The sequence below is a fragment of the Amphimedon queenslandica genome, unplaced genomic scaffold (assembly GCF_000090795.2).
Source record: "Amphimedon queenslandica unplaced genomic scaffold, v1.1 AMPQUscaffold_13383, whole genome shotgun sequence".
In the NCBI taxonomy this organism is placed as follows: domain Eukaryota; kingdom Metazoa; phylum Porifera; class Demospongiae; order Haplosclerida; family Niphatidae; genus Amphimedon; species Amphimedon queenslandica.
The window spans coordinates 144566-168968 of NW_003546381.1; the positions used below are offsets into that span (position 1 = coordinate 144566).

Consider the following 24403-nt stretch of genomic DNA (forward strand, 5'->3'; position numbering starts at 1 on the left):
TGTATCCTGGCACGCCTTAATTTCCAATCAAAACAAACTTGCTGTCTTCTCCGCTTGCTTTGCAGAGCGAGCTTACTGTCAGTGTGATAATTGAAGCGACAAGGAAGTGTGACTACTTTCCTTTCTGTGCCGGTACAGAAATCACAATTTTCCGCTCAGTCTCCTTTCTTTCTCAGTGGCAGAGCGGCCCGCTTTATCTCCTACTGAGCCAAACTCAGTTGGCTCAATAGCTGCACCAAGATGAGGAGCTTTGTCTTTGTGGCTGTCTGTATCTTTCTCTGTTGTGGATCAACAAAAGCTCGTGAGTTCCAATCAGCTTAGCTGAGCCTGAGAGGTCGCCGCAGCCATGGTAACTCTAATTCATCAAATTCTTTTCATTACAGAGTCGAACCTTACAGTTAACCAAGCAGTGTACATTATTTCCACCATTGGTGCTTTCTATTTCATTCTATTTGTCACTATACTTACTCTCGTTGTTTGTTTTTGTTACAAGTCAGTAACTTATCATAATGATAGATTTTGATTGAGTAGCTATCTTTGTAGGAAAAGGAAAGGACGTGGTGTTTGTCCTATTTCAAAAAATGCCGAACCAGAAAAACCAAGGCGCCCAGCACACAAAGAATATACTCAAGTTACTCCCACAAGTGCAAAACCGTAAGTCTGTAGCCCACTGAATCATTTAATAATTGATTATGCAGACATAGTAAGAAGCAGTTGCGTATTGTCAAAACGACAAATGCTGGAGCAGAAGTTAAACAGTAAGTTTTATAATAAATTAGATCTTTAATAATTTGTGCAAATTGATATATAGAAGTCCGTTCAAACTAGATGCTGTTGCTTATGGAAATCCAGCATTTCATTCCGTATGTAGAGCCTTGAGATTTAAGTATCAGTTAATTCATTCTTATTTTTACATAATAGGATCAATCAAGCACTACCAGTGACAGTAGAAGCAAGGAAAGCAAAGAAAGGTAGTCATTATGCATAGTTGTATTCAGAAAGATACCATGCTTGTAGACCATAACTATGTTATCTCCATTTTTCAGTGATCTGCCTGTAAATCTTCATTAGATCTACATTTTTTCTTTCCCATTTTAGCTTTGCAATTAAAACTGAATTTTCACCTAATGATACAGTCATAACCAATGAAAACTTTGTAGGGTTTCCGGAAACACTAGACGATGATGAAATAGAAGATACCAGCATCACAGAAATATAATATTAAAAATAATAACAGTAATATCAAAACAATGCACAAAAACAATGTTTTATGCCATTTCTTTGTTAAATAGTCACTTTTTGGACAAATTAAACATTGAGTAGTTTTCATCATTAGTAACTTCACTATTGAAATCCAGAAAAGATGGTAATTCAAGATCTGTACCACATTTGGTAGTGTACGTTTCAAGCAAGATAAGTTCATTGCACCTGTACATAAACATTGCATAATGCCTTGCAGCAACAAAATTTATATAGACCTAGGTGAAAATGGTTCCTTAAAAATATCAAGCTGGAAGTAGTGCCCACTCCAGTGAAAACAGCGTCTTGTCTTATGGATAGAATAATGATCAGGATCTCTTTGCTTCAGCAATGTCTGCATAATTGTAAAAATTAATTAAATTCAACAGAGTTTCTAACAGCATATTCTGTGCTTGATAAATGCTTCAATAACTCTATTGTTTCTCCATCACAAATTCTTCTTTCGGTTAAGGTATACGTAAAACTGCTACCTACATGTATGTAGTGAAGGAGTCTAAACAGAAATTGAGTACAGTACTTCACCTTTTTGTCCTCTTTTTCTCACTCGAAGTTGTGAATCTCTGCTATTATTACTAAGATAGTCATGCTGCACATCAAAATCTTGATAATGACAAGAAAACACCTGATACAAAAAAATGTAAAAAAACCAAAACTTTAAGAATAGAAATAACCTCAGTAGGAGGAAGATTTTTAACATGAAACTTCCTCTTTTTACTCAATGCCTTTAGACGGTCATCAACATCTACTCCAAGTCTTTTGCCGAGCCTTTTGCAAACAGCTTCAATAGCACGACACATTTTGCCTTCAAAATCAGAGCTGTTGTCAATAACATCACAGTAAGGATGACCAACCCAAGCCTAAAATAGCAGGGAGGTATAAGAATAGCAAGTAAGTAACAAAAGTTCTGTGACAAACTTATTAAGACAACAAAATACCATATGGTAGGAGACTAAATATAGGCAAATTGTGATTGGTGAACTATTTGTGGCCATGTGCCATAGAGCATCCAAATAATGCTTAGAATATGGCGGATTTTTATCTTAAAAATGGCTATCAAAACATCAATTTCACTAAATTTAACCAAAATTTCCTGCTATACGGTACATGCAGAGATAGAGCCAATAACAAAACCTCAATTACAATTACTAATTCAATTGACATTTTTTTGTAAAAATAGAATCATAATTATGCTATGTTGAAGTACATTTAATTCAAAATAATGCAGTTTAACTGGTAGTATATTGTCACCAGGGTTTCCAGCACAAAGTGTGCTAAGTGAGCTAAACAGCATTATGAGCTTACAAGCACTGCATTATTATAGTGCATGTGTTTTGCAGTAACTTTAAAAATTCGTAAAAAATTCAATTCTAACCGTAATCAGGTCAAACTTGATATACAACATCAGAACATGTATATGTATCAGAAAAAAATTATAAAGATGGAAAATTTTCCCCTAGCTTTTTGGCAAAATTCGGCCAGAGATTGTGTACTATAGTACACGATTTTGGGCCTGATTTTTGAGCAAATTTAAAAATTCATGAAAAATCTAATTTTGATCAAAATGAGCTCAAACTATTTATACAACATCAGAAGATGTATATGTATCAAAAGAAAAATACTATGGATCAGGTTTTTCTACTAAGCAATCTAGACAGCACACTGATTGGCATACATGTGTACAGTGCATACATGTGCTTATGATTATGTAATGTAAAGCGGCTGCTGAGGCTTTGGCGGCTGCAGAAGTCCAACTCAGCCTAGGCATTTCTAATTAAAGGGGTGTGGTAAAAGGGTTAAATAGCATTGTTTCTACTTCCGGTCTAATTTTTAACCTAGGCAATGACCCCCAATGCCTAGGCCTGCAGCCGCCTATGTGCTGAGGTAGATTGAAAGCATCTTTCTTGTGTCTGTATTTATGATTCAGTAATCAGTACACTACATGTAACAACTCAATATTTTCAAAAAAACACTGTCATTTACACCACACACACACACACACACACACACACACACACACACACACACACACACACACACCATCTTTGCATTCAAATCCAGCTGTAATGCAGTCAATGGCACTTAACTAAAACTATTGCATCCACAAAACTGTTTTGCAGACACACCAAATGAAAAGTAAAGCACTTTTTAAGATTTGAGTCTCCCCTCACTCACTTGAGCTGCTTGCGTATCAAGTTTCCTGGCTAATTCCAGCCCTTCACTTCTGGATGCATTATTTGTCAACTGGTAAAATTTTTCAGCACCTTTTGCAGCAGTTTCCTACAATTTGACAATAAAAGCATTCGTCATAAACAATGTGGGCTACTACCAAGTGAACGATTTGGTCGTATCGTCCATCTCGTAATGTAAAAACGTCAAGACTATTATTTCCTAATATATCTGACCAAACTTTCTCCGAACAAACTAAAAATTACAAGATAGCTGTAACAAAAAAAATAATTTTAATATTAGTTACATGCTGAAGCATCCATTGTTCCTCTATCACATACAACTAAGCAGTTTTTACTGTCTCTACTAGCCAGATCAGTGTAAGTTCTTTCAAGTTGCAAAATCGTTAGCAGTACATTCTCTTGAAAGACATCACATTGCTCTTGACTCAAATTAGAAAACTTGACGCCTCCGCTAAAATGGTCAATGGACAATACTTGGTGATAAATAACTAATTGCATTTAACACTGTCATTATAATGAGTTTAGTGACAGGTATGATGGTGATAATAAGGTAAGCCACAAGTCACATTGCCGTTTAATATAAAATTAATTTGCAATCTGTTCTATTACCTCAATAAAATTGTTGCTGCTTCTGGAACACAGTAAACCTATCAAAAAATTGATTCTTTAGTTGATTATGTATAAATTTACCTTCCACCCCAGGTTTTCAAAGAATGTTCTAAATCTTGCCAAAGCAGTAGTCTTACCAGCACACGGTCCTATTATGTAGATGTAATTACAGTGTCATTATATACAAGGTGTGATTCCATGATTATAGGTTTAAAATTACTTTCTCTACAAAGCTAGGTAGGTATTTGTGAATTTATAGATGGGAAAAAGCATTTTCAATGGCCACACCTGCATTTTCAATGGCCACACCTGACACCTTCCCACATGCATGTGCTTATTGCCACAAATTTTTGAGTAGAGATCTAGTCTACTAGATCTATCCACAAAAACTGCAAAATATTATAATTTTACAGTAACACTATTTTACTACAAAGAAAGGGCTGGGTGGAGGCTTACTAAAGCATAATCATAATTATTTCCAGTTAAATCTGATACTGATCTTTATCAACCACACAAATAAGTGGAACAACTTTTCTCATTTTCTGATCACTCACCTCCAGTTAACACAACTTTGTACACTACGCGGTGGGTAGTTGCTACTACAGAACGTTTTTCAGCAGACATAATAGACCTCAAAACTAATCTCAAGCCAGTAGCTCAAAACAGCACTGAGGTACTTCCGTTCTTCGAGGATTTTCCAGATCGGGAGGTGGGCAAACCACTACATGTAGATCTAGTTGATTATATAATTTTATTTTAAAATAAAAACAAAAAAAATTATTTTCGTCTGAAAGTCCTGACCATTTTCAATTAAGACCTAGGATCCCTTCGGGAAGGAGTTTTTGAAGAAGTGTAAGAAAAATAGTTGTAACAGTTTTGGCATACTGTGTCATCGCTTGGGGGAAATGATAAGCAATAACAGTGAGACTCATAAAACTGAAACACAGCACACCTGTGAAGACCATGAAAAAGGGAGCATCACGCTGCGGGAAAACCGAAACTTCGTGATGCTGTGGTAATAGCTCCCGATCAACAATCTCAACATTAGAGGGATAAGGAGGGAAATGGTTGCCTCGTTCCAAGGGAAATGGAATCCTTTGAAACGTTGCTTCCCAAGACGATGCCAACAGTGCCAAAGACCCATCAATTCTCTTCCAGTGACTAAGGTGATGGAAAGCATATCCTATAGCTTCGCTGTCACCTCTCTTGACGATATGCTCGGAGGGAGGGATCAAAGGTTTTAGTTCTAAAAGATACCGAGGGACATGAGGGTTTAGTTCAACTGCACGATAAATAGCATCATAGACTGCAAGTTCGGGTGGCGTTGGGCCACGTCGAGGATCAATAGACAACTTTTCTCCAAGAGCTTTAGCCTTCAATAGGGCAACAGTATAGCTCAGGGAGGTAGACTTGTGCAACAGTGATTCCTCGTGCTTTGACAAAAAGGTATTGAGTTCACAATAGCTTTGAGATTCCAAGAGACATTCTGTTAGGTTCTCGTAAATGTTAACCAAAAACAGAGCACGCGAGTCTTTCAAAAGGTCCCGGTAGAGTTTAATGGCTTCTTTAACCTTTCCTAAACGTCTCGCACATACGGCTAGCCTAAACCTACAGTATGCACACACGTTAGCATTACGCTCATGGACAGGTTTATAGACAGGATCACTGTGACATAAAATTGATGAATCTTTATGATTAGCCTCTGCCGATTTCAGAGCTTGTTTCAGAAGGTCTTCAACATCAAGCATGCTTTGAGCCTCTTCTTCGGCGAGGAGTATTAATGCAGGGACACAATTTGGATTCATTTCCAGAGCACTATGAGCAATGGCTACACGCTCCTGACGATCTTTCTCCTTCCATGCACTTATCATGAGTACATCGGCAGGATCATCATCAAATCCGATTCCTTCGTGAGTGAATATTGAGAGACAGTAAGATGTGCTTAGATCAAAATCATAGTCAGTGATGACATTACGGTTGGTTTCTAATTGATAACGATACAGTTCGGCACCACGGAATAAAGCCATTGAGTTTCTAATAGGTTTAGCATCAGCAAGCTTCTTCTGTTTAGATGCTGAGTTTTCTTTCTTTAGGACCAGGAAAGATGGCAGGAAAGCCTTTCCAAAAGCAGCTAGTCGTTCAATGATGGACAATCCGTATATTGTAAAGTGTAGCCACTCCAGAAACATCAGCATACCAGATAGTAAAGAAGAAGTCCCTGTTAGCAGTAGGTAAAACTGAGTTGTCGTGTTGTTGAAGAAGTTGTCCACTGAGTTCATCATGAGAGTTCACACCAAGGGATGACACTTCTTTCTAAATAAAGCGCATTTGATCTACTTTCTTCTCCAAACCGCACCCGCTATTGTGACTGTGTACTTAATTTAAAATTCAAAATGCCGAAATCAAAGCGACGAAAGCAGAGAGTCGCTGAAGCTTCTCGTCACTTACAAAAGGCAAGGAAGAAATTAGAAAAAGAGGCCAAGAAGGAAAACAATATTTCTGACGATGCTACACCTAAAGATAGTGAAATCTCTGCTGAGGAAGTCTCTATTAAATCCAAAGACTGTACCCCACCTCTTGATGATGAAACCACTGTGGATGAGTCGGTGGATGAGTCTCTTGCTGACACTGACGAGGGGAATAATGGCTGGCTCGGCTATACTTTAGATGGTTTTTACACTGGATTGGCTAAGGTGGGTATAACGAAATTTTTCGAGACTCTTGGTTGTGTGATGGGTAATTTTGGAGAACCTGGATTTAAAAAAATGAAGCGATTGAAGTATAGTAGGGTTCCCCACTGTGGCATAGTGCATGCGGCTTCTTGTCTGTGCATGGATTGTCAAGTTGCTCAATAATAAAATTACAATGAGAGAATTTTTAATTTAATTTTTTTCTCATGCATAATGTACATGAGCTGATATCAAATTTGAATTTAAACTTTAAATTCATAAAAAAATTCAAATTTGATTGGATTAAAGTTGCTCAAAAATAGCCTTTGGTTGATGGCCAAATTTCATCGAAAATGGTTAGGAGAGAATTTTCTAATTTTATTATTTTTTGATACATATACATGTTCTTATAATTGTATATTAACTTTGAGCTGATTCCATTCAAATTTGAATTTTTAATGAAGTTTTAAAGTTGCTCAAAAGTTGGGCCAATGACCAAAGACTGTAGCCTTTGGTCTTTAGCCAAATTTCATCAAAATGGCTAGAAGAGAATTCTTCATTGAGCTCCCTTTCTAAAACAAAGTTTATCACTTTGATAGCAATTTACCAAAATAATTAAAACACACCAATATAAACAACTATGTTCATGCTCAGTGGAACATTGCCAAAAATTTGCCAAATTAAAACCCAGCAATCACCAAAAATTATATTTACCTCTCCAAAATTACAAGCTACATGTATATTATGTGATACTGTATAACGGGAAATTTTGGAAGGAATTAAATTGGGCGAATTTGGTATTTTGATAGTCATTTGCCAAAAGAAAATCCACCATTTTGAGCAATTATACGCATGCTCAATGGCACGTGGCCACTAATTTGCCAAATTAAAATTTGCCAATCACCAAAATTTAGTAATTCGCCAAATTTAACTCCCTCCAAAATTTCCCGATATACGGTAATCTATGATAGCAAAATGTATTCATCTTGTGTATTACACTTTTTCTAAAGACAATTACACCTAAGAAAAGAATTGCAATAATTACATGTAGAGCTACATTGATTAAAGCTGCATGGAGAATTGTTTGGGTGGTCATTTGAACTATGGAATTTCATGTTGTTGGAGTCATAAAGAGTAAAATGAATGCCAAATGTAATGATGCATACCATGTTTTATCATTTTTATGATCAGCGTTGTATTCAATGCATATGCATATTGTATTTTTTTACTTTATTTATTTTAGAGAGTAGAGGTTGCCAAAGATGTTATTTTTCCATCTAGAGTTTTAAAACGGGAATTAGAAGATGCTCAGAGACGTTTAAAAGAGATGGAGACGGAACTGATTGCTATGAAAGCTACAGGAAGCGGCCAATCTGAAGTAATTATTTCTACTGTAATCTATCATTCAAGCTAGCATACTGTAGTAGAGTTGTGGTTATGGTAATACCAGGGTTTCATATAGGGGAATATCCCCTGTTCTAAGTTCCCCCTAATTAGTTTAGGTAAATGATTAGCTTTTGATGGAATTAACTTATCAACAAGTAGAATAGAAAAATCAGCTTTTGCTTGAATGCAAGCCCCAAAAACGATGTGACATTATTATCAATTTTGACATGTTCCCCTTGGCCTGTATGAAATCCATAGTAATACATGACATTAACAACTTACATCACTGCTATGAATTACTAAAATTTAATGTTGAATAAACATACATTTGTACATGAACATACATGTACAGAATTAATAGTTGCAATGTTGGACAGTGCCAACTGTGTCATTTTGTATTGAATTACGATAAACTACCGTATACCGGTTAATTTTTGTGATAGAAAATTTTTGTGAATCTTGCATTTCTAAGATTTTACAGGATTAATTTTTGCAAATAGCTTGTAACCTGCACCACATGGCAATGGAGATGCAGAATTTCATGGTGGAAAAATTTTGCGAAAAAGCAAGAAACCGCAAAATTTACGAAAATATTTCACCGCAAAAATAAACTGGTATACGGTATATATGATAGACTGTAAGTAGTGCTTATGTATGTACATTAGCTAATATTGTAATTGTTTTATAATAATAATTATTCCTTTATACAGGGCACATCTGCAGTACAAGAAGTACCTGCAGCTCCCCCTCCTCCCCCTCCTCCTCCTCCTCCTCCTCCTCCTCCTCCTCCTCCCCCTCCATCATTTTCTACTATGCCCAAACTTATTATAACTAGGAAAAGAAAAGCTCTTGTAAGTTTAGTACATGTGTTTCTACTTCTTTGCTTTTTTATGTTACATGTGCTACATATTGTAAAGGAAAAAATTACTAAGCCATCCATTTGCAAAATTTAGTGCATCATTTGAAAACAGAGGTAGTAAAATTTATAATCTTGAATAATATCAAAATTAAAAGTTTTTAACATGTGGTATATATGACTTTCAAAGCACTGTAAATCTGTAATCACATTAAGTATATGTCATTGATGCCAAAATACAGCATTCATTATGTACATTATTTTGTATTTTCTAGAGTACTAACAATGTGAATAATGATAAATTTGTGGTGTCATTAGCTGATCTAAAAAGTGTCAAACTGAGCAAGACATCAAGAAAGAGTAACCCACCAAAGAGGTAAGTGCATTAACATCCTGTGTGGTCATACACTCGTGTGTTCCTCTTTTCTTGCTATAGCTGCACTCCTCAAATGGAATTCAAGAAGAAGCTACGATCTGTTAAGGGCGATCGTAGCCCAGGTGGTACAGTGATACGTAGTAACAAGAGAAGAGAATCAACTGCTGAAGGTCTGACACCAATGATTGCACAAGCATTGAGAAAAAAATTTGAGGTACATATCTTTATATCTTATGTGTAATGAGCACTTATGCGTAGTGAAAATTTATTTCCCTTAATTTGATTAATCTTATTCTTTAGGCTGCGTACCCTTTGTCTCCTGAAAATTCAACTAGTTCTGCTCATAATTCACCTCCTCCTCCATCAGGACAAACCAGAGGTCCTCCTTCACCACCCCAGCAGTCTCTTGAAAAAGAACTCTCTCATTCTCACGTTACAACTCCATCTGTTTGTGATATACGAAATATTTAATATTTTATGTTATTTTTAAGATAATTTAATTATCATAATAATTTTTTATAAACTCCGCCTATAGTAGGCGGCAACTGAAAAAAATGTTGAAGCGAATTGGACTTGGATTGACTTCAGTTTGTTCGTCTTGTGTTGGTAGGGACGGGGCCAGGAACCAGAGGAGACATCAGAGACTTGAGAATGATCCTTATGAAGAGCGTGCAGATGAAGAATACATTTTGCCCAATGGAAACTTAGTGTGGGACCCGTCCAGTAAAAAGTTCAGCTCTCAAAGAACAGATGGTAGGGGGCCCGGATATGTTCCTCCTGATGTACCTAAATCCGAAGCGTCACGTATTCCAACAGTTGAAGAGTTTAAGCTTCTGAAGACACTTGGAAAGGGAGCTTTTGGAAAGGTATATACGACTGGCACTAGGGCTGCATAGACTCCATTGTATCAATACTTTTAATTTTGTGCCAAGTGCATGGGGGCGAAATTTGTCTGAAATCCTATTTCGTGTATTTCTAATTTTAATTTTTCTTTCCAAGAACTGAAGGCCCTTGGAAAAATTTCTCTATGCATTGCTTAGTGTTTTTATTAGTGCATACTGAAGTACATGTTGTTGATAATACAAAAATGTTAAGCACAAAAATATTGCCCCATGCACTAAATTATAGCACAGTTTGAAATAATGGAATATTACTAGTAAGTTTTGTTTTTTTACTTTTGTAATCACTAAACTATTAAGTTTGTAAAGCCTTAAACAAACGGACTGTTTGTTTAAGGCTTTACAAACTTAATAGTTTTTTTCTCCTGAAAGGTTACATCTTCTGCAAAGCAATAGTAATGCTAGTGATTTTATTTTTAGTAGCATGGTCATGATGCTCTTTATAAAATATAAACTGTTATTTATAAAAATGACATCTTAAATGGAAATTGAATGTAAAACTTAACGAATCAATTGATAACGTTAAAAGCGATGTCTTTACCTTGATTTACCGTATTGCGGGTAATTTTGGAGGGACTAAAATTTGGCGAATTGCTAAATTTTGGTGATTGGCGGATTTTTAATTTGGCGAATTTGTGGCCACATGCCATTGAGCATGCGTATAATGGCTCAAAATGGCAGATTTTAATTTTGGCGAATGGCTATCAAAATGCCAAATTTACCAAATTTAATCCCCTCCAAAATTACCTGCTATACAGTAATTTTTAAATACATGTACTTGTATACGTAGGTCCTTTTAGCTGCTCATAAGCCCACAAGGCATCTTTATGCACTGAAAGTTGTGCCAAAGGCAAAATGCACAAGTAGGAAACAGATCAGACAGGTCCTATCTGAAATGGACATACTAAAGTATGTTAAAACAGTAGGCTACAGTATTGCATTCTTCATTCCATTTTAGTGACCATTTAATTTTTTATTTTTTGTACATGTAGGATTGTGAAGCATCCCTTTTGTGTTGTGCTGCAAGTATGTTTGAGAATATTCTTTTTGCAGTTTATTCTTTCTGTAGTTTTCATTTCAGAACAGTGAATTTCTTTTTTATGTGTTTGAGTTTGCTGCTGGAGGAATGCTTTTTTATCACTTGGTAAGCTAAAACTTTATCCTGCTTACAAAAGAGGTTCCATGTCTTTTCATTTAGAAGGAAGAGGGTCGTTTTACTGAAGCAAGAGCAAGATTTTACATCGGTGAAATTGTTTTAGCACTAGAATACCTTCATGGCCTTGGGATCATATTTAGGTAGACAATTTCATGCATTTTGTAATAAAATACATTACTTAATACCATTATACCATAAAAACAACTATAATTTTGTGACTGACCCACAAATATTATGACATAGTATTGAATCGCCAAATATAGTAATAATATGTGTGGATTTAAGCATCACTGTAGTTTACAAATTACTTGCTTTGTAAAATACTACATGTATATGTACGTCAGGGTTTCCCACAAGGCATCTAAGTGAACTAAACAGCATGCTTCATGAGCTGACAAGAACTACAATTTGGAGCAACTTTAAAAATTCATAAAAAATCCAAATTTGATTGGAATCAGCTCAAAGTTGATATACAATATGAGGACATGTATATGTATCAGAAAAAATTATAAAAATGGAGAATTCTTTTGTAGCCATTTTTGATGAAATTTAGCTTGTGACCAAAGGCTATAGCCTTAGGTTTTTGGCCTGATTTTTGAGCAACTTTAAAAATTCATAAAAAATTCAAATTTGATCAGAATCAGCTCAAAGTTGATACACGACATGAGGACGTGTATATGTATCTGAAAAAAATTATAAAAATCAAGAATTATTTTGTAGCCATTTTTGATGAAATTTAGCTTGTGACCAAAGGCTCATAGCCTTAAGTTTTTGACCTGATTTTTGAGCAACTTTCAAAATCCATAAAAAATCAAATTTGATTGGAATCAGCTCAAAGTTGATACACAAAATATGGGCATGTATATGTTTTTAAAAAAATTATAAAAATTGAGAATTCTTTTGTAGCCATTTTTGATGAAATTTAGCTTGTGACCAAAGGCTATCCTTAAGTTTTTGGCCTGATTTTTGGGCAACTTTAAAAATTCATAAAAAATCCAAATTTGATCAGAATCAGCTCAAAGTTGATACACAACATGAGGACATGTATATGTATCAGAAAAAATTGTAAAAATAGAGGATTCTCTCTGAAACATTTTTGATGAAATTTGGCCTGTAACCCAAGGCTATAACCTTAGGTTTTTGGCCTGATTTTTGAGCAACTTTAAAAATTCATAAAAAATTCAAATTTAATTGGAATCAGCTCAAAGTTGATATGCAAAATATGGACATGTATATGTGCCAGAAAAAAATATAAAAATGAAGTATTCTCTCCCTCTGATTTTTGTCAAAATATCCTGTAAATTATAGTACATGAGTTGGCCTAATTTTACTTAGCAGTGAAAGCATGAGAACTAGGCCAAAATCCTGAGGGAAACCCTGATATGTGCATGTACTATACAAATAATACTGTTACCTGCAAGCATTCTTGTACTGTAATGAATCCTTTAAGTAACTGTCTTCAAGACCTTGCTTGGCATACATGTACATGTGTCATGTAAATAAAAAATACTATACATGTAATTCTCAAAAATAACATACGTAATGATTAATGATATGTGTGATACAAGAAAAAGTAACAGCTAGTTATTTATCATGGGCAAACTGTAAATTGAAGTGCTCCACCAAAGTAAAGCACTATATGATAGATATACAAAGACATACATGTACTTACAATAAGTCTAGCATTATTATTGTATAATCATATTGTTAAGATTTAAACTGAAAGTGATCATGTATAGATCAAATGATATCAAATTCCCCATCCCTCCTTCATCTATAGACGCAGTTTTATAAATATCTCCCTTTGTCTCCCTCTCTTTCAGTTACATGTATAACTGTTTTGATTCTTCTTTCTTCCCTTAATTTCCCCGTCTTCAAAGTATTATTTTCTGTTCCTTTAGCGTGCATGCAATCTTGTCATTAATGATACTTTTTGTTGTAGAGATCTCAAACCTGAAAATTGTTTATTATCGGCAGCTGGGCACATTGTTCTTACTGACTTTGGCAGTGCAAAAAAGCTGCTTGAAGGTGAAAAGACATCTACTCTAGCAGGTAAGGTATTAAGTTATAAAAATAACTGAGAGTCAGTGCAATGGAGGTCTGCATGTATCATCAAAGAGATACATTAATTTTCAAGGGCTGTATTTTTGTGGAATAATGGCATTTCATAAAATCATTTACTGATTTAAATCGGTGCGTATGTGTTATCATCAAATTAATGGTACAGTAGCAACTTTTAAAATTGATTGGAATCAGCTCAAAGTTGATACACAGCATAAGAACATGTATATGTATCAAAAAAAATTCTCCCCTCGTGATTTTTGTTGAAATACATGTACCCTGTACATAGTCTTTGGTCCAATTTTTGAGCAACTTGACAATCCACTAACAAAAAGCTACATTAACACTATGCCAAAATCCTGTGGAAAACCCTGCTCACCATATTTTATAAAAATTTGTTTAATTGTTTTAGGTACCCCTCACTACATGGCACCAGAAGTGCTAAAAGGTGAACCTTACACGACAAGTGCTGATTGGTGGTCCTGTGGTGTACTTCTCTTTGAAATGATAACTGGAAAAGTACACGTTTAATCATTTTTTGTAGGTTTTATTTTTATAGACGCCGTTTGAGTCATCGGACAGAATGGAATTGTACAGAGCAATTTTGGGAGGACATTTTAAGATGCCAATGTTTGTTTCGATTAGAGCTCGATCAATTTTATATGAAGTAAGCAATTTTTTTAGCTACATCAGGGTTCTGCCAGAAAATAGAGGTGATTGGAGGCTAATATTGTTCCCTCAAAATTTATGTACACCATACTAGTAGACTACAGTATCATGCTTTATGTATGGCTATTAGTACTAATTGCTTGGTTGGTCTAAGTGATGAACTGGTTGGTTCATTTGTTGAGGTGGTTGTCCCAACCACCCCTGACCACCATAGGCAGAACTATGCTACATGTACATGTATTTGTTTACATCATTTGTATGAAATATATACGTAGCTAATTCAAACAAATCCTGACATAAGACTAGGGACTGTTGATGAAAATGACTCCAGTGTGTCACATAATGACATTAAGAAGCATTGCTTCTTTTCACAACATCCAATGGATCCAGAAGAAGAGAGTAAATATTTAAGGGAAGAAACTAGACGACAAGAGCTGCTCAGCTCAAAAGGAATCTCAACTGGAAGTCTTATTCAAAAGTTTACAAGTGAGACAATCTATTATTTTGATGATGTCATGAGGTTTGATTTTTAATTGTAAATCCTAAATTTTTGCTGCAGTGTATTATACTTACTACATGTATATACTTACTCAAAATTAAATAATTAACAAATTTTAATTTTATTATTTTAGGTGAAATTACAAGTTCGCTATCTCGACAAACAGTTTTATGCGATTGGCAATGGGACCAGCTGCTTGCCTGTAATGTCACTCCGCCTTTTATTCCAAAATTAGTAAGATTATATGTACATGTAATAGTACAATAAAATGTAGAGACAGTCAGTAATATGGCCTGTGCATTGTTGACATAAAGTTGATATCTCAAGCTGATATCATTCCAGTATCAATACTTTTGAGTTCTTCCTATGGTAGCTAGGAGTGATGGTGCAATTAGCTGATGCACATGCTGTGTGATATGTTGATTGAATTAGCTATTTGTCACAGCAAGACATTATTTGATGCTATAAAACATCAATTCTTTTGAGACAGATTCTGCTTTTTATTTATCAGTATTTTTTATTTTTATAGGCACACCCAACAGACTGTAGGTACTTTGATTCTGTTGCTACTTCCTTTGCTCCCACATTAACTGATTTACCGTTATGCGATGATCATTTTTATGTTGATGATTTTGATTTCGTACGAAACTGATTGTTTAATTTTTATTTGTTTTTTTAGATGTTTTTTTTGTCGTTTTTATTTTGAAAATTATCAATGACAAACAAAAATATAATATTAAGAAGTAACACAAAATTGAAAGATAGTGCTTAATATTCAATTTTATTGTGTAAAGTCCTTACTGGTGTAGTAGTTTTGTTTGATCTGTATAGTTTAAAAATTTTTTTGATATTATATGCTACAAAATTTGATCACAATTAGCTATTTTACAAATAAAAAATGCAGAGAAAAAACATGTCTAATGCTCATAAAAATATTTTAATACTGAAAACAGTGATCATCAATACTAATAAGATAGCAAAGTTACTTCAAAAACACAAAATTAAATACAATTAACAGACTAATAATAGAAACAATTAAATAATACTGTCTTAAGTATTACAGTTCCACACTTACAAAATGATAACGGTCACCACTTTTTATGAATTCCCAATTTTGAGTAGCACCATATTCTCTCATACTTGTTTCTGTCAAAGTATTTCTTTGACTTCTTCTCTTGTTTCTTAAACGGCCTATAACTCTTACGGTAAGAAATATGACAGGCATTCCTAACAAAAGGACAATTAGAGGCATATAATACCACACTAAAAGAAAATACTCAGAAGTGGCAGTATCTCTGTCAAGAGAAGCAAAATCACATTGAATGCTATCACTGGTAATATTAGTTGCGTTGTAAGAGAAGGTTTCATTAAAGAATGAACTAGTTTGCATTGATAAAAGAAGAATGAAGATTAGCTGGACGATCACTTCAATAGCATTTGTTAGCAGTGCCTTGTATGGCCTGACATAGCCATATAAAGTCATTGTGCACATGATAAGTAAGGTCAAATACGTCTAAAAATAAAAAATCAAAATAATTTCCTTGTAGCAAACACTACTATACCAATTATAACTCACAGTGTTATTAGGTATGATAATTACTATAAGAAATAGTAGCCTTCTGTTAATTTCCACTACTGACCACCATGACAAATTTTCTGTAAATGGCTCTCCAAATGAAGATTTAATTCTATGAAGCCAACCAAGCATCTACAAGGACTCACAATTAAACAAAGAAACCCAAAAATATCTCTAACTTGTTGATTTTTGCAAGTCAGTATAGCCAATATAAGAAGTAAAATAGAAATAATAGCCAATAGAATAGCAATAATTACGGCAGGAATAGCCACAAATAAGTGATCTTTTTGAAAGCACAACAAAGAACCATCAAAATACCATACCTACATGTATTATATAAACAGTAATTAATTATTATCCATTAAAGTTATTTATAGTAAGCATCAGATTTATTTGTGTCAGTAGCAATTATATAATGGTGTATAGCACTTTATTTTTTAAAGGGGTTTATTTTAGTGGTTTTGCTGTAAATTGTAATTCGCGGTTTTTAATTTGGCAATTTTTGTGTACACGTGCATTACTGAGCATGCGCATTAATGATTGGTAATTTTAATATTGGCGATTCTGCTTGCAAACTGCCAATTGCCAGAATAAAACACCACTGAATTAAAGCACCATACAGTATATTGCTTATAAAATATGCATTGACAACTAAAATCAAAATGAATAATTATTATGCTCTAGACTCAAAATGTACTATTACAATATGAAAAAGTTGTGAGCTTACATGACCATTTTGAGGAACATAAGGACAATTCAGTACACTCATAGCAGCATAAGCAGTCTGAGGATAAACAAGTAATAGTGCAAGCCACAAACCATGAAACTTTAACACACCAGGTCTGCACCTATTGAAGCATAACTTACCAGCAATATATGACCTAGAAGTAAGTCAGTTAGGTAAGAATGAAAAATGCTAGTGCTATACTCACCTTACGACAATAATAAAAGATATAACAACAACTGATACTAGTAGTGGAAGGAACCGAAGTAGGTAGGAATTTGATACAGACAATTCAGCATCAATACAAAAATCATATGGAAAGTATAAACCCATAAAACTGGATAGGTAATAAAGCTATTTTTTAAAGTTAAATGTAAAAATATGCTTAACAGTTGCTTACATAAACACTGTGCTTCTGAAATGATAAGGGAAACTGCTGCGTAGCCAGTGGAGCAATCTATTATAATATAAATTGCTGGTAAAAAGGGAAAGATAGTGTTTCTCGACTTACTTGAATGTAAAATAAAAATGGATACAAAAAGGATGGAAATGGTTTGTCAACAGCCACAATGAAGAGAAGTATTAATACATCAACAATTACTATACAAACAAAAGAATTATTAAGTTTTGATATGCCATTTGAAATAATCAAATCTGTAATAAAAACAACATTACTATTGTCAGATTTTATTATCAATTTTAGGCCTGACAATACAATAGCAAATTTATACAACACTAACAATAATTTATAGATAAGGAAATATTCATGAATTGATTACACACACACATACCCAATGCTAGTATCAAGTAAACGTATTGATGGCTACACGTTATACATTTGTTAAACAATACACTCACTCCTTTTCCACTAGGACAACTGCCACACAGGATACCTATTAGCAAAATTAATTGATATCTATAATATGTTCATCATATTTGAAATACTGAAGTTAAAACCTAACAATTATGCTTACAAGTAAAAGTATAAAATACCTGTGCGGCCACAGGCACATTGTTTATCAGGATAAGAGTTAGAGTAAGAGTAAGCACACTGTGATTCTCCCAGACTCGTATTAAAAAAACACTGGCAGTAACCAGGAGGACACTCATATAAGAAAAGATTCGGTGTCTGATTGTACACGTGAGTAGCCCACATATGAGACTATAAATGAGAAACCAAAAAGTTTTTGGAAAAGAGTAAAAAGGAAAGACGATGAATCAATATTCATCCAAGAGAAAAACTCATGTGCAAATTACACAGAACAATTAGACAATGAAAGCAATCATACTTTAATCACAATAGCATCTTGATCCTTCTCACAGGCAAGAACTTGGTCTTGATTCATATCACATTGACAGTAGTTTAAATTATGATCGGACGTCAATGACCAACCAATTGGACAATCAACGATATTAAAAGGAATATCACTAACTTTCTATAAAATTGGAAAAATGATGAATGAAATATGAGCAGAGAGCAATAGAAGCTATAATAAAATCAATAATGAATGATACTAACAGATGCACTATCAGCAGAGACTGCTATACTACCAATACTGTAGTTTCCTGGTAACGTCTTGTTATAATAAAATGTAACATTAGCAACAAATGGCTCTTCAGTTATCAAGAAAATGTTAGGATTGATACTCACATCATCAATAAAATTATTCTACAAAAAAACTACTGATACTCAGAACTGAGTACATACATCTAAATACCTTCATAATTTGTTCATATGTAAGGCTAAAAGTTGAACCAGTGGGATTACCTAACTCATCAATAGCTTTCAGTCTCAACTCGTGACTCTGCCCAGGCCAACCAGAAAACTAATGATGATTGATAATTAGACAAATGTACCATTTTAAAAAAACATACTGCTGTTGTTTCAATGTCAATATCATTGGCTGCTGTAATAATTGACAAATTAAAGGAATTGTCAGAGTATCCAGTATTGATATTATCATCTCTACAAGAAATTAAAAATAAGACTAAGATCAAAGAAGGCTATACCTGACATGAAAAATAGGCCATTGAGTGAAGTAATTTATATCAAAATATGGTGGTTGACTACCTATCCATGAACAAGCTGACAGACGAGAAGCATAAATAGCTGATCCAAATAGTGCCTTGTTTCGTGTGAATGTAATATTAATTCCTTTCTATATGTATAAATATTGTGAAGTACATTAAATAATGTATACAAAACGTACATCACCCCATTCGGAAGGAGAGTAGTTTTTGAAGTTGGGTACTATAAAGCAAAGTGGATTGTCCTGTAGGTGAGTAAATGCCTTTGCCCTGATGTAAGTATCTACAAATATAGCAGATCCATATCTACACAAAAGCAGAGTTAAAATTAGACAAGTTTATTTAATTTAGCATAGCAAAAGCACCTACCTGCCTGAGTTTCCATCAAACAGCATCTGCAAATCTTCAGATATTCTTATTTGAGCAGAGGACAAAAGATACAGTGCACCTCCAGCTTCTGCAGAGTTTCCTATAAAGAGTTGCTCACCACTCATAGTCAGTTGAGCTCCAACAACCTGCTTAAAATAATAGCCATCATAGCAACAAAATTAACTGACTCTTAAAGCTGATCCAATATTACCAGAGAAGACATTCCTGCCAGAAAGACTAAAAGGAAGATACCCAAGACTTACAATTCCATTAGTGCCTGTATTGTTAATGAATACACTACAGAAATAATAATCGATAAGCTAGATATTTACATAGACATACCAATCACTGATGCTATGATATGGGAAGGAGTCTTTCTCTTCAAACTTATCATAAATAGAAGCAGCTATGGCAGCACCAAACTCACTTTCTCTATTTACGCCTCTGTTGGCAATAAATGCACACTCATTCAATTCCAAGCTATTTCCTTTTCCTCCACTAAATATAACATAAAAGTACATACCACCACCAGAATCGCCCATATTATTTTGAAAGGAGCAATTTGTAAATTTAACTAAGTGTGGAGCTTCTTTGAGACCGCTGGATATAATAGAACTAATAAATCCACCACCTCCAAGGAATGCAACATTGTCAATAAAATCTGAATCCTCTACGATTCCGGTATGGTAAGAATTGCGACCATTGTATATAAAATACAGCCCACCACCAAATGCTACAGCTTGATTATTGATAAATTTGCAATTCTTCACCAATATGCTCACATTGTGATAGCTCTCGTTGATAAAGATGCCCAATCCTCCGGCCCTACCTTGAAATATTCCTCTAAAAAATGCTTTACTAGTTCCTCTGTAATGGTAAGCTGAGTTATTGACAAAATGTGTGTCCCTCACAATTATCTTAGGATTATTATAGCCTGTGTCCATATCATTGTAACCAATAGAAACAGAGCCTGTATTACCACGATATGGTAATTCATTGCTCCCCATACCAACATTGTCATAAAACATACAGCCAGATATTGTGACTGTTTCACAGTTATAAATGTCAAGGACAGCATCTTTGAAGTGCCTATTAAGAAAAATAATTAAAAAATAAGTGCATCATTCAACATAAACCTATTGACTACCTAAATGCCGAATCCTCAATGACAACGTTTCTGGCAGAATCAAAACTGAGTGGATGACGACAGGCTTCAAAGACAACAGAGATTATCTCAACTTTTTTACTTCTATCAAAAAAGAGATAATGCTTGAGGGGATACTGCTCCTCTGCTTCACTTGGTGATTCATGATCCACACAATGGATAGTAGGTTTCCCAGAGGATTTTGGGGTGTCAGACATAGAACTAGCTGTGATGCAAATAGAGCGATTGCCAAGAGAAATGGGCCTCAATAAGGTAAATTTTTTAGACACAGCTAAATGTACTCTTACTGCAGCAAATTCTGAAGGTAGATCAGACACACATTCAAGTGCATCTTGAAGATAGGGGATGGTGACGTTTGCCGACAAAGGTGACGAACAATTAGACACGAGAGATCTAGAGCCATGATGATAGTCTGCATTCCATACAAAAACATCGAAAGTCCAGTTAATGTCCGTAGAACATCCTATAACTTCATGGCTAAAAATCGAGATGATAAAAAGGACAGTTGTTAGGAAAACCCGAGGGAAAACCATTGATTCAGATGAAGACCAGTGTGAGTGTGATTGATTGTCTTACTCTATGTAGGCGTGATAGGATAAAATAATGAAATTCATAGCTTTTGCAATTCTCACTCTGGCACACACTTGAACCTGTGCCTTGACCTGTACCTACTAGAAGTAATGTAGAACATTAAGGGGCGAGCCTAAGCTAGCAAAGCAATCATAGCACTGGATCTATCCATCTATGATCTACTCCTGATGATTTCAAAGCATGCATCATGATTTAGGCATAGCAAACATGATTTACATGATGAAAGTTTAATGCTGCTGATAAAATTAATAAACTTTTAGTCTTCTAGTTTTACATACACATTTCTTGCCTATAAATGTCTGTAAAGATGCTTTACTTAGCTTTAGATATAATATTATCCAATATTAAGATGACTGAGAAAAAGCTTGATTGACTTTCACAGTTTTAATAGCAATTGCATCAGTAAAGACGAGCTTCATAGGTTCTTAATTGAATTTAAAACCTTCTATAGCTGCTGGGGAAGTCTTTGGACGGGATCTGCCTTATATTGCTGCTAGAAAGCTCATGAATTCTTCCAGTGTGTTGGTTGCCATTTTTATTTTACTGTGACCGCTCCCACTTAAGTTTCAATGAAAAATTGAAAATTGCATTGGTAATGCATAGTATCTATCTACCGTATTAGATCTACGCATAAATAGGGGTGACGTACGAGGACAGACATACAGACAGACAGAGGGACAGACGGGGCGTGACTGAGAGTATAGCTAGAGTGGGGCGAGCTCAGGCTCGCCCCAATAAACTTGAACCTAGTAGCCTTTTATCTATAGCCTATTAACTTGAACCTATAAACTTGAACCTACTAGAAGCAATGTAGAACATTAAGGGGCGAGCCTAAGCTAGCAAAGCAATTATATGGCACTGGATCTATCCATCTATAATCTACTCCCGATGATTTCAAAGCATGCATCATGATTTAGGCATAGCAAACATGATTTACATGATGAAAGTTTAATGCTGCTGATAAAATTAATAAACTTTTAGTCTTCTAGTTTCACATACACATTTCTTGCCTATAAATGTCTGTAAAGATGCTTTACTTAGCTTTAGATATAATATTATCCAATATTAATATTATCCAATATTAAGATGACTGAGAAAAAGTTTGATTGACTTTCACAGTTTTAATAGCAATTGCATCAATAAAGACGAGCTTCATAGGTTATTAATTGAATTAAAAACCTTCTATAGCTGCTGGAGAAGTCTTTGGACGGTGTATCTGCCTTATATTGCTGCTAGAAAGCTTATGAATTCTTCCAGTGTGTTGGTTGCCATTTTTATTTTACTGTGACCGCTCCCACTTTCAATGAAAAATTGAAAATTGCATTGGTAATGCATAGCATCTATCTACCGTATTAGATCTACGCATAAATAGGGGTGACGTACGAGGACAGACACACAGACAGACAGACGGGGCGTGACTGAGAGTATAGCTAGAGTGGGGCGAGCTCAGGCTCGCCCCAATAAACTTGAACCTATTAACAGGATGATCTTTGAAAATTCAAGAAATTATTTGTTGGAGGATGGACGACATTTAAGATGCCAATGTTTGCTTCGATTAGAGCTCGATGAAGTAAGAAATTTTTGAACTACATTAGGGTTCTGCCTAAAAAAAATTAGAGGTGGTTGGAGACTAATATTGTTCCTTTATGTGCACCTTACAGGCTTACTAGTAGATACAGTATCATGCTTTATGCATGGTTATTAATATAAATTGCATGGTTGGTCTAACTGATGAACTGGTTCATTTGTTGAGGCAGTTGTCCCAACCACCCCTGACCACCATAGGCAGAACTATGCTACATGTACATGTATTTGTTTACATCATTTGTATGAAATATATACGTAGCTAATTCAAACAAATCCTGACATAAGACTAGGAACTGTTGATGAAAATGACTCCAGTGTGTCACATAATGACATTAAGAAGCATTGCTTCTTTTCACAACATCCAATGGATCCAGAAGAAGAGAGTAAATATTTAAGGAAAGAAACTAGATGACAAGAGCTGCTCAGCTCAAAAGGAATCTCAACTGGCAGTGTTATTCAGAAGTTTTCAAGTGAGATAATCTATTATTTTGATGATGTCATGAGGTTTAATTTTCAATTTTAAATCCTAAATTTTGCTACAGTGTATATACTGGTATTTACTGTGTCTATAAACTTACTCAAAAATAATAAACAAATTTTAATTTTATTATTTTAGGTGAAATTACAAGTTCACTATCTCGACAAACAGTTTTATGCGATTGGCAATGGGACCAGCTGCTTGCCTGTAATGTCACTCCACGTTTTCCAAAATTAGTAAGATTATATGTACATGTAATAGTACAATAAAATGTAAGGATTGTCATTAGTATGGCCTATGCATTGTTGGATTAAAGTTGAGATCTAAAGCTGATATCATTCCAGCATCAATACTTTTGGGTTCTTCCCTATGGTAGCTAGGAGTGATGGTGCAATTAGCTGATGCACATGCTGTGTGATATGTTGATTGAATTAGCCATTTGTCACAGCAAGACATTATTTGATGTTATATAGATTCAGGAGAAACACCAATTCTTTTGATATAGATTCTATTTATCATTATTTTTTTATTTTTATAGGCACACCCAACAAACTGTAGGTACTTTGATTCTGTTGCTACTTCCTTTGCTCCCACATTAACTGATTTACCGTTATGTGATGATCATTTTTATCTTGATGATTTTGATTTTGTACGAAACTGATAGTTTCACAATTTTAAAAGGGTTTTAGATTTTTTTGTTGATGTAAAGATTAACTGTGACAAGTATTGTATTAAATTTAATATTAAAATATATTTTAATCCACAATATTGATTCTTTTAATTAATAAAGTTTCATCAAGGCCAGTGCTAATGCCATGATACAAGTTCATAAAATATAGTTTAACAGGAATATTTGAAAAGCCAATACTCATATTTAATCCATACTAAAAAGGTTCAGTCTATGTCAGCTTCATCAAGAGTAGATAATAATTATTATCTACTCTTGGCTTCGTGAAGGCTAGAAACTTATATACTACTTATAAAAGTGTATATCAAATCTGTATGCAGGCAGACAGAGTGTGTGAAATTGGCAGCAAACACAGCATACTCTTGATAATAAATGTCATTGAAATCTTTGCTACCTGTCACGTGAAGTCATTGCATTAACCCCCATTACTATTAATGATATGAAAACTGACAATAACTCATGAGGGTGTTTGAACTCTTTTGAGAACCATAATAAATTAGATAGTTAAGCACATAGCTTAATTGTTATTTATTAACTCGTATATAAATTGCTTGCATAATTTAAAGCA

At 34.5% G+C, this 24403-nt stretch overlaps 6 protein-coding genes across 7 annotated transcripts; 3 read left to right on the plus strand and 3 right to left on the minus strand.

Moving 5' to 3' along the window:
* The first annotated feature begins 58 nt into the window (after nucleotides 1-58).
* LOC100635990 (uncharacterized) lies at nucleotides 59-1313 on the plus strand. 2 transcript variants are annotated; one of them, XM_003386904.3, is made up of 7 exons: nucleotides 59-301; nucleotides 384-492; nucleotides 544-654; nucleotides 699-758; nucleotides 812-863; nucleotides 922-971; nucleotides 1161-1313. In XM_003386904.3, exons 1-7 carry the CDS (start codon nucleotides 241-243, stop codon nucleotides 1183-1185), a joined length of 468 nt encoding a protein of 155 aa, XP_003386952.1. In that variant the 5' UTR covers nucleotides 59-240; the 3' UTR covers nucleotides 1186-1313. The 2 variants fall into 2 exon arrangements, with proteins under 2 accessions (XP_003386952.1, XP_003386951.1); XM_003386903.3 differs by having other exon boundaries at nucleotides 62-301; nucleotides 1099-1313.
* LOC100635863 (TRPL translocation defect protein 14-like) lies at nucleotides 1191-4777 on the minus strand. The gene is made up of 11 exons (XM_003386902.2): nucleotides 4613-4777; nucleotides 4140-4207; nucleotides 4059-4096; nucleotides 3734-3900; nucleotides 3587-3681; nucleotides 3433-3537; nucleotides 1932-2117; nucleotides 1783-1882; nucleotides 1639-1730; nucleotides 1479-1594; nucleotides 1191-1428 (listed from the first exon to the last, which is right to left on the minus strand). The coding sequence occupies exons 1-11, from the start codon at nucleotides 4680-4682 to the stop codon at nucleotides 1293-1295; spliced, it is 1173 nt and encodes a 390-aa protein (XP_003386950.1). The 5' UTR covers nucleotides 4683-4777; the 3' UTR covers nucleotides 1191-1292.
* A 15-nt stretch (nucleotides 4778-4792) lies between these two features.
* LOC100636956 (protein ST7 homolog) lies at nucleotides 4793-6354 on the minus strand. The gene has a single exon (XM_003386909.3). The coding sequence runs from the start codon at nucleotides 6338-6340 to the stop codon at nucleotides 4865-4867; it is 1476 nt and encodes a 491-aa protein (XP_003386957.2). The 5' UTR covers nucleotides 6341-6354; the 3' UTR covers nucleotides 4793-4864.
* A 68-nt stretch (nucleotides 6355-6422) lies between these two features.
* LOC109582432 (proline-rich protein 11-like) lies at nucleotides 6423-9857 on the plus strand. Its single transcript, XM_019997140.1, has 6 exons — nucleotides 6423-6751; nucleotides 7971-8105; nucleotides 8824-8964; nucleotides 9245-9345; nucleotides 9406-9559; nucleotides 9646-9857. The coding sequence occupies exons 1-6, from the start codon at nucleotides 6452-6454 to the stop codon at nucleotides 9814-9816; spliced, it is 1002 nt and encodes a 333-aa protein (XP_019852699.1). The 5' UTR covers nucleotides 6423-6451; the 3' UTR covers nucleotides 9817-9857.
* Nucleotides 9858-23896, plus strand: LOC100637084 (cAMP-dependent protein kinase catalytic subunit alpha-like). The gene is made up of 11 exons (XM_019997139.1): nucleotides 9858-10211; nucleotides 11035-11153; nucleotides 11237-11270; nucleotides 11314-11388; nucleotides 11443-11540; nucleotides 13343-13452; nucleotides 13874-13980; nucleotides 14021-14128; nucleotides 14406-14616; nucleotides 23286-23383; nucleotides 23686-23896. The coding sequence occupies exons 1-11, from the start codon at nucleotides 9900-9902 to the stop codon at nucleotides 23806-23808; spliced, it is 1395 nt and encodes a 464-aa protein (XP_019852698.1). The 5' UTR covers nucleotides 9858-9899; the 3' UTR covers nucleotides 23809-23896.
* Nucleotides 15529-21315, minus strand: LOC109582431 (uncharacterized). The gene is made up of 19 exons (XM_019997138.1): nucleotides 20474-21315; nucleotides 19669-20415; nucleotides 19515-19623; nucleotides 19327-19472; nucleotides 19140-19263; nucleotides 18940-19088; nucleotides 18805-18895; nucleotides 18648-18755; nucleotides 18449-18598; nucleotides 18219-18365; nucleotides 17923-18091; nucleotides 17721-17822; nucleotides 17441-17529; nucleotides 17330-17386; nucleotides 17138-17283; nucleotides 16933-17086; nucleotides 16385-16528; nucleotides 16206-16337; nucleotides 15529-16142 (listed from the first exon to the last, which is right to left on the minus strand). Exons 1-19 carry the CDS (start codon nucleotides 21022-21024, stop codon nucleotides 15687-15689), a joined length of 3771 nt encoding a protein of 1256 aa, XP_019852697.1. The 5' UTR covers nucleotides 21025-21315; the 3' UTR covers nucleotides 15529-15686.
* Nucleotides 23897-24403: the final 507 nt, after the last annotated feature.

Bases quoted from the DNA above. Each gene is read 5' to 3' on its own strand.
- LOC100635990 (XM_003386903.3), top strand. From the start codon at position 241: ATGAGGAGCTTTGTCTTTGTGGCTGTCTGTATCTTTCTCTGTTGTGGA. The intron at 493-543 runs GTCAGTAACTTA...CTATCTTTGTAG, and splicing joins GTTGTTTGTTTTTGTTACAA to GAAAAGGAAAGGACGTGGTG. The intron at 655-698 runs GTAAGTCTGTAG...TTGATTATGCAG, and splicing joins ACTCCCACAAGTGCAAAACC to ACATAGTAAGAAGCAGTTGC.
- LOC100635863 (XM_003386902.2), bottom strand. From the start codon at position 4,682: ATGTCTGCTGAAAAACGTTCTGTAGTAGCAACTACCCACCGCGTAGTG. The intron at 3,901-4,058 runs GTAATAGAACAG...TGACCATTTTAG, and splicing joins GCAGCAACAATTTTATTGAG to CGGAGGCGTCAAGTTTTCTA. The intron at 1,883-1,931 runs GTTATTTCTATT...TTTTTGTATCAG, and splicing joins AAAATCTTCCTCCTACTGAG to GTGTTTTCTTGTCATTATCA.
- LOC100636956 (XM_003386909.3), bottom strand. From the start codon at position 6,340: ATGATGAACTCAGTGGACAACTTCTTCAACAACACGACAACTCAGTTT.
- LOC109582432 (XM_019997140.1), top strand. From the start codon at position 6,452: ATGCCGAAATCAAAGCGACGAAAGCAGAGAGTCGCTGAAGCTTCTCGT. The intron at 8,965-9,244 runs GTAAGTTTAGTA...TGTATTTTCTAG, and splicing joins CTAGGAAAAGAAAAGCTCTT to AGTACTAACAATGTGAATAA. The intron at 9,560-9,645 runs GTACATATCTTT...CTTATTCTTTAG, and splicing joins CATTGAGAAAAAAATTTGAG to GCTGCGTACCCTTTGTCTCC.
- LOC100637084 (XM_019997139.1), top strand. From the start codon at position 9,900: ATGTTGAAGCGAATTGGACTTGGATTGACTTCAGTTTGTTCGTCTTGT. The intron at 11,541-13,342 runs GTAGACAATTTC...TTTTTGTTGTAG, and splicing joins GGCCTTGGGATCATATTTAG to AGATCTCAAACCTGAAAATT. The intron at 23,384-23,685 runs GTAAGATTATAT...TTATTTTTATAG, and splicing joins CTCCACGTTTTCCAAAATTA to GCACACCCAACAAACTGTAG.
- LOC109582431 (XM_019997138.1), bottom strand. From the start codon at position 21,024: ATGGTTTTCCCTCGGGTTTTCCTAACAACTGTCCTTTTTATCATCTCG. The intron at 19,624-19,668 runs GTATGTCTATGT...TTATTTCTGTAG, and splicing joins TATCATAGCATCAGTGATTG to TGTATTCATTAACAATACAG. The intron at 17,087-17,137 runs GTGAGTATAGCA...ACTTACTTCTAG, and splicing joins TCTTTTATTATTGTCGTAAG to GTCATATATTGCTGGTAAGT.